At 43.6% G+C, this 12,578-nt stretch overlaps 1 protein-coding gene across 2 annotated transcripts in view; it reads right to left on the bottom strand.

Moving 5' to 3' along the window:
- Positions 1–943: 943 nt before the first annotated feature.
- slc12a2 (solute carrier family 12 member 2) overlaps positions 944–12,578 on the bottom strand; it is a 94,566-nt gene continuing 82,931 nt past the window's right edge. The window contains exons 24-27 of one of the 2 annotated variants that reach the window (XM_039780105.1): positions 7,300–7,386; positions 6,031–6,166; positions 5,762–5,829; positions 944–2,568 (exon numbers count right to left, since the gene is read on the bottom strand). In XM_039780105.1, the coding sequence (XP_039636039.1) occupies positions 2,433–2,568; positions 5,762–5,829; positions 6,031–6,166; positions 7,300–7,386 (427 nt within the window). In that variant the 3' untranslated portion in view covers positions 944–2,432. The remainder of the gene's footprint in view (positions 2,569–5,761; positions 5,830–6,030; positions 6,167–7,299; positions 7,387–12,578) is intronic. The other variant, XM_039780106.1, reaches the window with a different exon arrangement.

The raw sequence follows: 12,578 nt of genomic DNA on the forward strand, positions 1-12,578 counted from the left end.
AACCTTCAGGTATGTCCCGATTCCTTCGACTTATCTATGCTAATTTCACCATTTAAAGTATTTAAGATTAACTGTGTTCAGCCATCCAATGTGAAATAGCAACTCTGATTTCATTGACCGTTCCTTCTTTATCTTTCTAAGACTCATCTGGGGTTTTTCATGACTAGTCAGGGATAAGCAGGATTACTCCCCTCATGTTGAAACATTTTAACTCACTTCGTTGTGTTGATGTCTCAGTTTGGGCGGCCCCGGGGTGAATTTGCATCTTTGCACTGATTTTCATAAGAAATGGTGGAGCTTTTGGTGGATCTGCCGGGGGTTTGATTCCTCCCTGCAGCTCAGGCTGGAAACCTGTACGTTTATCTATCCTGCTTCCGTTACAAATTTGCAGGAACCAATCACAAACTGGCTTAACCACCTGGCGATGACGATAGAGAAGCAACCAAGCAGCTTTTTGTTTAGTCAACATGGCGGCCACCGAAGCGCAGCACTCCATGGCAGCAACCCGTTGATGCCGCTGTCGCTGCTATGTCACGCGGATCGTTGCTCTGATTGGTTGAAGGACTATCCAATTGCGTACAGAGTCATTTGAACTATGCCCATTGTGCAGTAGAAAATCTAATGTTCAATCTTAAAAGATTGAGCTCGGTCTGGTGATAGCCAGACTATCCCAACGCACCTTTAGAATAAAACTTAACCAGCAGTTGTTTAATAACAGCAGAAGAGTTTTAATTTGGTTTAACTACATCCGAGATGTGTGAAAATGACCCACATCCTCCAGCCTAGTCAATATTCCCTATGACCACGGTCCATCAGGGACTACATTTGACCTATTTAGAACATCAGTATATAAAATGGTGAAATGGTCCATGCTGTACATGGCTTTATTTGGTACCCTTAAGCCAGAGCCTAACGTGCCCCTTATATGAACGGAGGTGAGGAGTTCCTTTCACATGGACTTTTATTACACGTACCTACGCAACACAAGCTCATATGCATAGAGGTATTTCTTCACTCAGCCTCAACACTAATGTCACATTCTTCCTGCCAGCAAGTCTTTCAGCGTGAAGCTTGTGTCCTTCACTCTCTCGGTCCATCTAGGCTGCGTAGGAATGGAGACCAGCGGTCTAACAAGCAGCCAGTCTACTGGGCCACTAACTCTACTTCCCCAGCAACATGCAGGCCTACAGTAAGCAACGGAACAGACTGATGCAGGTGGACTATTGGAAGAAAAATGAAGATGCATATACAGTAAATTGTGTTGAAACAGAACATGGAACCAATGGATTGCTATCTGCATTTACCCAGAAACCACCCAGCCAGTATGGCTTATAAGAGAGAAGGAACTTTTGACAATCGTTAGTTCTAGCATTAAGGCAAGGTTTCAGCTAGCTCGTTGGGTGGAGCAGTTTCTCTTCAGGGGAAGAACGGGACATGTGGACACAGAAACACAAACGTTGTTGAAAAACTTCATTTAGTCATCAGCAGCTACATGGGACAAGGCTAATGGAAAACTAGCTTCACATCTTTTCTAACAAAACAAGAACCATAAAAACACTTTTAGGCACTGGGCCTAAAAACTAAATGTGTCTTGTGTCGCGTAGCTGAGGCTATCGTAAATATTCAACAGCTTAAAAAAGGAAGACTCAAAAGTGAATAAAAAATAAAAAGGCAATGGTCCAAAATAAACATATCGATTAGGGTAAAAGAGAAAGAAATGACAGAGAAAGTCTTCATGCAATCAAGTGGACACCCTTCATTAAATACAAGCAATCCACTCGAATAAATACAATGCTCCATCTAAGAAGGAATTACATTTAAAACTCAATAAAGCTAACTATTATCCACTAATATAATAGGTAATATTGTCAATCTGGATAGAGATTATAATTATTTTATCTGATTCAACTGGAAGGCACATCCATAAGGCTTTAGAAGGTGTTGCAAAGCATTCTGCATGGTTCTCTCCCAACATTTAGGAATAACAGGGTGATTATTGCTGCATCACGAACAAAACAACTGGTCCAATTAACTTAACAAGTATGACATCAGGATATTCCATATCATGAGAACAACGTGAACATGGTGCACGACTGCTTTGGAGCCTGAGAGAAATCAACTTGACAAAAATGAAAGTTTCATGAGGAAATTAGAAGAAACTAAAGCTACAAGAGCAAAGCCCAGACATCTTGGAATAAATAGAGAGAAAGGAGCAGAGTGGGCAACCCTGACATTCCTCCATCACCTTTAGGGCTTCTACACATACTACTCGACCAGTCTCACTTCCTTCATCTTCATTCATATTAGCGGCATTGTTTCCATCAGTGTCTCTGGAGTGTGTGTGGTGCACCAGTAGCTTCGGACTGGAACTGGGATGTGGCTCTGGATGTGAGACTTTAAAAAGGTGGATTTGTTTTGTTCTCCGTGTGTGTTTAAGAGTAGAAGGTGAGGACACTCTGGTGGTTTCCGCGCACCAGGAGGATGGGAGGCAGGTCCCGGGACAAGGCCTCCAGCCAGGCCATGTACAGAGCGCTGGACACAGCGCCCTTCCTGGCCAGCGGCAGACTCCTGTACACGGGGACACAGGGACAGCATCAGCAGGCTACTTCTCTTTGACTTCACTGATACATACTAGAGCTTTAGTACCCAGAAACTATTACTGCTTTTGATACCTTTCTTTTAAATTCATAGGTTAGCAATAGTCTCGCATAGCCAGACCTTCCTCTACAGCGCTGTGGAGGAGGGTCTGGCTAGCCCACACAGCATTCTGGGATGGGAGAAAACGTGCTCTGGTTTATTGGCATTTATTGACCGTGCCTCTGCTAAATAGTCTCAGGAAGGAACTTGTTTTGGTGGAACATGTGGACGTTCAAAAGTAGTTTTAGTCGTGCAACAGAAAACTCAGATTGGACAGATAGTCTAGCTAGCTGTCTGGATTTACCCTGCAGAGATCTGAGGAGCAGTTAACCATTAGTCCTCACAAATCCACCGGAGGTTGTGGATATAGACCATGTTAGCGATAAGGTAGAGCAAGTCATTTCACAATAATGACCGGCTCGCTCTACATTATCTCGCCTAGTACATGGCTACTTACTAAAGAAATTAATACAGTGCCCATGCTAAAGTTGACTAAAAAGAGGAATACAAAAATCATCTTTTGGAAATTGATCTTAATGCCTTATTTAAAGAATTAGGAAAAATTCAGCCTTTAAGGACACCAATTTTCTTTGTGAATGAATAATGTATCGTAAATAAATAAATGTTCTTCCTTAAAATACAGGGGGCATAAGTCAGTCCACCCGTATGTTAAATTCCCATCGAGGCAGGCAGATGTTTATTTTTAAAGGCCAGTTATTTCATGGATCCAGGATACTATGCATCCTGATAAAGTTTCCTTGGCCCTTGGAATTAAAATAGCCCCCCCTCATCACATACCCTCCCCATACCTAGAGATTGGCATGGGGTACTTTCCATAAAATCATCTCTCAATGCAAATCAAACCAGCTATTAGTCTAACTGAACTAAAACCATGCCAATCTCGAGGTATGGTGAAGGGTATGTGATGATGTGGGGGCTATTTTAATTCCAAAGGCCAGGGGAACTTTATCAGGATGCATAGTATCCTGGATCCATGAAATAACTAAATATCTGCCTCCTCTATGGGAATCTAACATAGCGTGTGCTTTTAGACTTATTTATTCTGACTCATTCAGAAAAGAAAAATGGTGTCCTCAAAGGTTGGATTTTTCCTCATTTTTTAATTAAGGCATTAAGATCAATTTCCAAAAGATGACTTTTTTATTCCTCTTTTTAGTCAACTTTAGCATGGGTGTATTCACTTATGCTGAGCACTGCAATTTGACACAAAATATTGATTTAAAAAAAGATTTTATTGGCGTCAGTGGAAACGAGAACGGGTCGTTGAAACGTTGGCCACACTCAGCGCCGTGCTGCTTCTGCGAGAGACTGGTGCTCATACAGAGGTTACCTGCTGATTACACTGCACAGTTAACTTCACCGCTGATGAGCCCGGCTCTCCGGTGGAAGCCAGGTCACCCCGGTGACTGAGCTAACCACGGCGCTAACTAATGCTTTGTTTGCACGGTAGCTGTTAGTGCTGTTAGAGATCCCCATTTCCTCCACCCTCTCCCTCCCTCTGTGATCCGCTGATCAGCACTATGAGCTCCGCACGAGCACCGCTGTCCCACAGAAGCCCAACCCGAATGTGAGCTTTGGCCAATAGCTGAGCCAGGTTCACACGGGCCTGCGGGTTTTTTGTAGAAGCTCTTTTTGCCAATGCTCTGGTCTCATTGAAATGAACGAGGGAACTTTAACGCAGAGCTAGGAGTGGTTGAACACTGCCTTCAAGTTTGTATGACGTGTCGTCCATAAAGGTCACAAGGCAAAGTTGTCTGAACGGTCGCAGTGGAAGCCCCGCCTTCATAGAGAGGGGCGGGACATCAGACAGACAGTCTGTCCTGCTGGACATCCATGGGGCTGCACGTGTTTGTTCACACAACGATTAACAGCAGTAGTTTTGGGAAGAAAGAAAAAACTTTAGAAAGAAGTACAAGCATACAAGAAATGTCTCATACACTATTCCCCCCCCCCCCAATGCGGTTATTGAAAATCAATGTTGTTTGTCCCCATTTCTGTTTCTGTCTTTTCAAATGACCCGACAAATCTCCAGATACAGAGTCTCTGCTGGTCTAGAAGTGGGGATGTTGATACAGCTACAACTCTCTCTAAGCTCTAGAGAGAGCTCTTCAACAGGGGGGCTTCAAAGATACTGCAGGGGGGGGCCACCAAAGTATTGTTCATTTTTAAAAAGATTTTTCAGTACAGAACAATACTTTGCACATCTATAACGTGAGACAGGTGCATCGGAGGGGGATAAGTAAGTCAAAAGTTACAAAGAAACTCCCCCACACTGTCTAACTTGCAAAAAATAAATAGAAAAGTAGGCAACGTTTCAGTACTAGAAAAAGCTATGTATAAAAGCTTTAGGCTTTTATTGTAGGCCCAGTTTAAGATGCAACTTAGTTTAATAAAATACGTAGTAGGGGGTGCCTGCTCTGTCTTTCTTAGACAAGGGGTCCTTGGCTTAAAAAAACATTTGTAGTTGGCGTGGTATTGACATGTTTGAGTGGGCTTTGGTTGCATGCAGGTAAACCGTCTGTGTGGAGAGCAGTCGAGATGGAATTGCACAAAATGCAATCTTTGAACCCATTGGCGAGTTAGCTTTTTTTGTTAACTTGTTGTAAATGTATCTGCATTTATATGCAGATATCTGATTATTCTGTAGAGATTAGCCAGAATGTCGTCTGGACAGACACACAGATATACACAGAGACACACACACAAAGACAGACCAACACACACACACACACACACACACACACACACACACACACACACACACACACACAAACACACACAAAGACCGACACACACACACACACAAAGACCGACACACACACACACACACAAAGACAGACCAACACACACACACACACACACACACAGACCAACACACACACACACACACAAAGACAGACCAACACACACACACACACACACAAAGACAGACCAACACACACACACACACACAAACAAAGACACACACACACACACACACACACACACACACACACACACACACACACACACACACACACACACACACACACACACACACACACACACACACACACACACACACACACACACACACACACACACACACACACCAGCAGCTTACATGACGATGAGGTTGGCTGTGCTTGAGTGCTCCTTCAGAAGCTCGTTGAGTCTGATCTGACGATTAGTCTGAGGAGCCAAACAGACACAAACAGGTTCAGACATTCAGCTATCAGCCTACCAGATGACATCACACGCTGCTGCTGCACTGTCCCGAGCCAGCACGGTGTTCACAGAGCCATCCCCTCCTCTCAGCTCTTCTTGTGGGAGGTGGAATGACATTGAGTTTTGAAACTCGTGAAGCGGCAGAGAACATGGGAAGTTACTGACCTTGGCGCGGTACAGCTCCAGCTCGTTGTCGGTGATCCTCCAGGGCTCGCTCTCCTTCAGCGCCTCCGCCGCATCCTGCTCCATGTCGTCTTCCTTCAGCCGATACGGCTCGATCATCTCCTCAAAGGCCAACACGCTGCACAACAACAGCTCCGTGGTTAGTCCCATATCAGCCAGCCAACCACATGCTATAAAGCCTTAAACAACACAGACGGCACACATAGGGATACAACCGGCTGCAGCTGTGTAGGAGAGCTGCAAAGATTCATCCATTAGTTCAAACTACTATTATTCCAACTATTACATTTATCATAAACTATTTGGATAATCCAACAATCGTTATTCATCGGTCATTTTTATGAAAAGAAAGTCAAACTTGTGTGAAGTCAGCTTGTTAGATGTGAATATGTTGTAGTTTCTTCTCTCCTCTGAGACAGGAAACTGAATATCTTTGAGTTGGGGACTAAACCAGACATTTCAGGACGTCATCTTGGGCTTTGGGAAACTCTGATCCACGTTTCACCATTTTAGAGACCAAACAACTAATGCATTGCACATGTGTGATCACATAAGGCTTGTATCATGTGGACGCTCTGACAGTTTTGTTGTCATTACTTAGAATTCCTGATGGGATTAGATTCCTGGACCTTTCAACCTGTCTGACTTCTTTTTTAGTGATGTCATTGCGTTTCCAGAACTTGGTGACTATAATGTTTTTATTACTGATTTCAATGAAAAGGGAAACCCACATTGGATAATTAGCTGGAATGATCCTTTAAGTTCGAGCAAAAAGACAAAACACTGTTATGGACCCACATGACCTAAAGCCATGTAGAAATATGTACCAAAGCAGTCTTTTCTAAAGTCATATAGATACATGAATTTTCAAAGCAAAGTGAAATGTGTCTGAGCTTCAGGATTCTGATGATGTAATGTGTTCACCCATACACATGGGGGGGCAGAGGGCCAGTCTGGCCACAGACTCCTCTACCATTCATTTATTCAGCGTGCTGACACATGTGAAACACAGTACTTTAGTAGCGAGTTACTGCAGGTCTACTGGAGAACGGAGGAGAAAACTCAGCCAAAGTTAGATGAGTGAAACTGCGGCCCTTTCTCTGCTCTGCAGCAGCGATGCGGCGGTGCTCGTGCACATCTGTTTGTGGGGCGGAGGCCCGAGGGGAGGGGGAGGGGTTAGACTGCTGTTATTGGCTGATCCAGACGGAGCTGATAACAGAGGAACGGAAATGGGACTCGGCTGGTACTTACTGCTCCTTCTTAGGCTTGGTGTTGATGTCTCCCAACACGTTGATGTCCGAGAAGTCTATCCTGAACTTGCTGAGCAGAGTGGCCATCCTGCACACAAAAACACAAAACAAGGAGCTTTGGGAGAAATACGGGAATCCAACTGCAAGACATTTCCAATCCGAGGAGCTGTGGACAGAGATAAGAGGGCTGAGTCATCCCGAAGGCAGGGAAGCGGCTTTAAATAGCTCTGTTTGGACATGTTTCTGGGAGGGTGGAGGCAGGTGGGACAGGCTGCACTGGGAGCCATTTCCTTTAGCTTCAACTACAAAGAAGCCGAGTGCCTGAACGCATCAGCTGTAACATATGGAGTATTGCGTTATCCAACTGGGATGCTCCTGCTTTCATATGTCAAAACCCAATAATCAATATTTTCCATTAACAACGTGTAATGTGAAAGATGTCACTCGTAGCGACGAACCCAAAGAGCTTTATGAAGCCTGCAGCAGATGACAAATAAAAAGACACCAAATGATGTGTGTATTTTAGCCCAAAAAATTGCCATTCAGAATGAAAACTACTGAACATGAGCTCTTCAGAGGTAAATACCATTGTTTGGGGTCAAATCTGGGTGAACTGACCCTTTGAACTGAATGAATGAAGATACAGAAAGAAACAAAATAGGAGGGGTGAAAAATAAAATAAATACATCAACGTGCCTATTGGTAAAACAATGGTGGAGTGTGAATCCATTCAGGTTGGACAGGGAAACATTAAAGTGGCAGATATGGGTTGAAATGGCCAGTTTGTAGCTGTACAGTGAACAGACACAAAGGGGCTTTCAAAGAGCACATAGAGCTGTGTACTGTACTGCACACCAAGATAAAAGGCTCGGCTGCTAGCACCTCGCTAATCTGATCCAACAAAAGGAGGTAGGAGGCAGCTGTAGGAGACAATGAGAGACAGAGACACCGAGAGGTGTGTGTGTGTGTGTGTGTGTGTGTGTGTGTGTAGCGGGGACAGTACGAGCAGCAGATGCCTTTGTGCGGATTCTGTCATGAAGGTTTATGCAGATATAAATAATATTGGAAATATTACATCCCATTACATCCAAGAACAGTTCCAGAGTTTGTTAAGGAGGCTTCTTTGCTTCCTTCCAGGGACTCAGATGAGAATATGGATATCAATGTTGTGTTTTAAATACAGAGCTGGAGCCAGGACATGGTTAGCCTAGCTTAGCATGAAGATTGGAAGAGGGGGAACCGCCTACAGGGTTTCCCCCAGAAAAGTAGTTAATCCCAGTGGCAAATGTTTTTTTCTTCAAACGACCGCCCGGAGTCCCAGACTGATGGCAGCGCTAATGGTCCCATGACATGGTGCTCTTTGGATGCTTTTATATAGACCTTAGTGGTCCCCTAATACTGTATCTGAAGTCTCTTTTATACAGGCCTTAGTGGTCCCCTAATACTGTATCTGAAGTCTCTTTTATATAGACCTTAGTGGTCCCCTAATACTGTATCTGAAGTCTCTTTTATATAGACCTTAGTGGTCCCCTAATACTGTATCTGAAGTCTCTTTTATATAGACCTTAGTGGTCCCCTAATACTGTATTTGAAGTCTCTTTTATATAGACCTTAGTGGTCCCCTAATACTGTATCTTTAGTCTCTTTTATATAGACCTTAGTGGTCCCCTAATACTGTATTTGAAGTCTCTTTTATATAGGCCTTAGTGGTCCCCTAATACTGTATCTGAAGTCTCTTTTATATAGGCAGGTAACCTTTCTCCTTATGACCTCATAAGGAGAAGATTTCTGATTGGCCCATCTGAGCTTTCATTTTCTCAAAGGCAGAGCAGGATACCCAGGGCTCGGTTTACACCTATCACCATTTCTAGCCACTGGGGGACCATAGGCAGGCTGGGGGAACTCATATTAATGTTAAAAAACCTCATAAAGTGAAGTTCTCATGCCATGGGACCTTTAATGTAGAGCCCAGCAGTTTCTGTGATAACAGAATCATGGACAGAGTCGCTGAAATTGAGAATTTAAAAAACTATAGGACAGCCTTAGCCTGATTGACATCAGACCCTTCTCAGTTGTAACTGAGAGTGGGTCTGGGAAAGGTTCATCCACAGCCCATTTCCAAAGGGGCGTCACCAACGGACGCCACTCAAATGCCTCTGGGTGCAATTGGATAGTCCAACAAATCAGACCAACGATCCAGGTGACGTAGCAGCGACAGCGGCATAAACGGGTTACTGCGCTTCGGTGGCCGTCATGTTGAATGAAAACAAAAAGCTGCTTGCCGCCTCAACGGTTGTGATTGGTGTAGAGCCCGCCTCAACGGTTGTGATTGGTGTAAAGCCCGCCTCAACGGTTGTGATTGGTGTAAAGCCCTCCTCAACGGTTGTGATTGGTGTAGAGCCCTCCTCAACGGTTGTGATTGGTGTAGAGCCCGCCTCAACGGTTGTGATTGGTGTAAAGCCCGCCTCAACGGTTGTGATTGGTGTAAAGCCCGCCTCAACGGTTGTGATTGGTGTAAAGCCCGCCTCAACGGTTGTGATTGGTGTAAAGCCCGCCTCAACGGTTGTGATTGGTGTAGAGCCCGCCTCAACGGTTGTGATTGGTGTAAAGCCCGCCTCAACGGTTGTGATTGGTGTAAAGCCCGCCTCAACGGTTGTGATTGGTGTAAAGCCCGCCTAACGGTTGTGATTGGTGTAGAGCCCGCCTCAACGGTTGTGATTGGTGTAAAGCCCGCCTCAACGGTTGTGATTGGTGTAGAGCCCGCCTCAACGGTTGTGATTGGTGTAAGCTCGGCGGTTGTGATTGGTGTAAAGCCCGCCTCAACGGTTGTGATTGGTGTAAAGCCCGCCTCGGCGGTTGTGATTGGTGTAGAGCCCGCCTCAACGGTTGTGATTGGTGTAGAGCCCGCCTCAACGGTTGTGATTGGTGTAAAGCCCGCCTCAACGGTTGTGATTAGTGTAGAGCCCGCCTCGGCGGTTGTGATTGGTGTAGAGCCCGCGGTTGTGATTGGTGTAAAGCCCGCCTCAACGGTTGTGATTGGTGTAAAGCCCGCCTCAACGGTTGTGATTGGTGTAAAGGTTTTGGGGACATTGGAAATGGGTTTGAATGGGTTCTTGGCCAGACTGACTTGCAGAGCAAATCTCAAATTTGCCGGAAGTTTGTCAGGATTTACCCAGGCTAAGACAGCCTCCATAGGGCTCTACAGTGAGTCAGTGCTAAAAGCTGACTTTTCATGCCACTTTCTACTTCTACTCCGCTACATTTCAGAGAGAAATATTGTACATTTCACTCCACTACATTCATCTGTTCCAGCTTTAGTTACTAGTTACTTTAGTTACTCCACTACATTCATCTGTTCCAGCTTTAGTTACTAGTTACTTTACACATTCAGATTCCTGCACACAGAACACATGTAGTTTCTAAAATCTGATGTTTGATTCTAAAGTAAACTAGCCGACAATATAACGGCTACAAGTCACGCTGAGATGATGAGACCATTAAACACACAGCTGGTTGGATCCTTTACTCTTTACACAATGGGAGAATACTTTAACTACATTATCCTGATGATACTAACACACTTTTACTGAAGGAATATTTATAATGCAGGACTTCTACTGTAACAGAGTATTTTTACAGTGTGGTATTAGTACTTTTACTGCAGTAATCTGAATACTTCTCCCATCCCTGATGCTCACCAACCCAGTCTGGTAACCCACAGAAACACTGGGTGGATGGATACACTCTTTGTCAAAAAACAGTTCCAGAACATGACTCCCCCTAAAACCACAAATTATTATTTTGACATGTCGAGTCATTGACAGATTAAACAAACATGATACAGCATGATAATCAGTGAGCTGGTAGGTTTATTTTTTCTAATTTGGGCAGAGCACTCTGTTTTCATGCTAAGCTAAGCACATCCTGACTTCAGCTCCCTAAACAGTAGAGGTGTGAATCTTCACTGATCTCCCGATTCGATTATGATTATCATGTCAACGATTCAATTCGATTCGATATCTCGATGCATCAAATACATTTTTCTATTAAAGCCATGTAGGATATTTAATTCATAGCTTTTCAAGCTTCAAAAACAAAACATTCTGCAGTGCTCTAATACTAAATAAATTGGATACATAAAACTACAGCACTGAGCACATGGCACTTCCTGAATGTGCAAAACATAACAGAATATGTAAACCGAAATGTTGTTAAGCCTACATTAAATTGTAAACAGAAATAATCGATTATGAGCCTGCCGATTATCGATGCAGCATCGTCCATGTCCACGATTCGATGCATCTATTATTTGATTAATTTCAACACCTCTACTACACAGACATGAGATTGATTTCCTTGCTGTAGGAAAGAAAGCTATTTCTGAACAGGTTGAACTTTTCCTTTGACACCATAGAAAACTAATGTCCGAAGACACTGAAATAGGGTGTTTGTCCATTCTACATGCCTTCATTTCAGTTTGGATAATTAACAGAGATGGGACTCTCCAACAATAACAAGGAAATGAGCCCTGCTGGCCACACACTAATGGTTCTGATGAAACCTGATCCGGGGGGAATACAACCACAAAGCAGACAAGATGTTCCCAAACAGCTGGCTCCAGTGTTTAAAAGCCTTTAAAAAAGGACCACACTTTATACTTATATTTTCTGGGTTTTCACCAATTTCCACAATCACTTGTAACATTTTAGACTGCATTTAAAGTTCAGTGTGATGTCGACTAAACATTCAGTTAACGTTTGGTTGCCTTTACCTTTTGTGTAAGTGGAGTAAGGTCTTTTAATACCACGTGCATATGACGGTAGTGTACGTCAAATTTAAGCTGTGAGCGTAATTCTCAGCTTTACATGCACCAGTGCACGTAACTTGGTACAGTAATTAGGTTGAAAAAAGGACAAATACATAGCTTTCAATATTTTTGAAAGTTAAGAAATTGTAACTTCTTTTTTTCCACCAGTGCATGTCAACAGAAGTTTTCCAAGCCCTGGAAGCCATGCGGAACTACATTTTCCTAATGATACTTACATACTTTTAATGAAGTAACATTGTCAATGCAGGACTTGTACTGCTACAGAATATTACTGCAGTGTAGTATTGGTACTTTTACGTAAGTAAAGGATCTGAATACTTCTTCTACCACTGTTCACCACTAGGCTGCTCTGTGTTTTGGTGCTGGTCTCAGTCAGCTTGGATGAATTTTCATCACGTAGCTGTGCATGGCAGTAAACAAACATGGCTGCCTACATGTAGCTGAGAAGCTGT

The sequence above is a fragment of the Perca fluviatilis genome, chromosome 17 (assembly GCF_010015445.1).
Source record: "Perca fluviatilis chromosome 17, GENO_Pfluv_1.0, whole genome shotgun sequence".
Taxonomy (NCBI): Eukaryota; Metazoa; Chordata; class Actinopteri; order Perciformes; family Percidae; genus Perca; species Perca fluviatilis.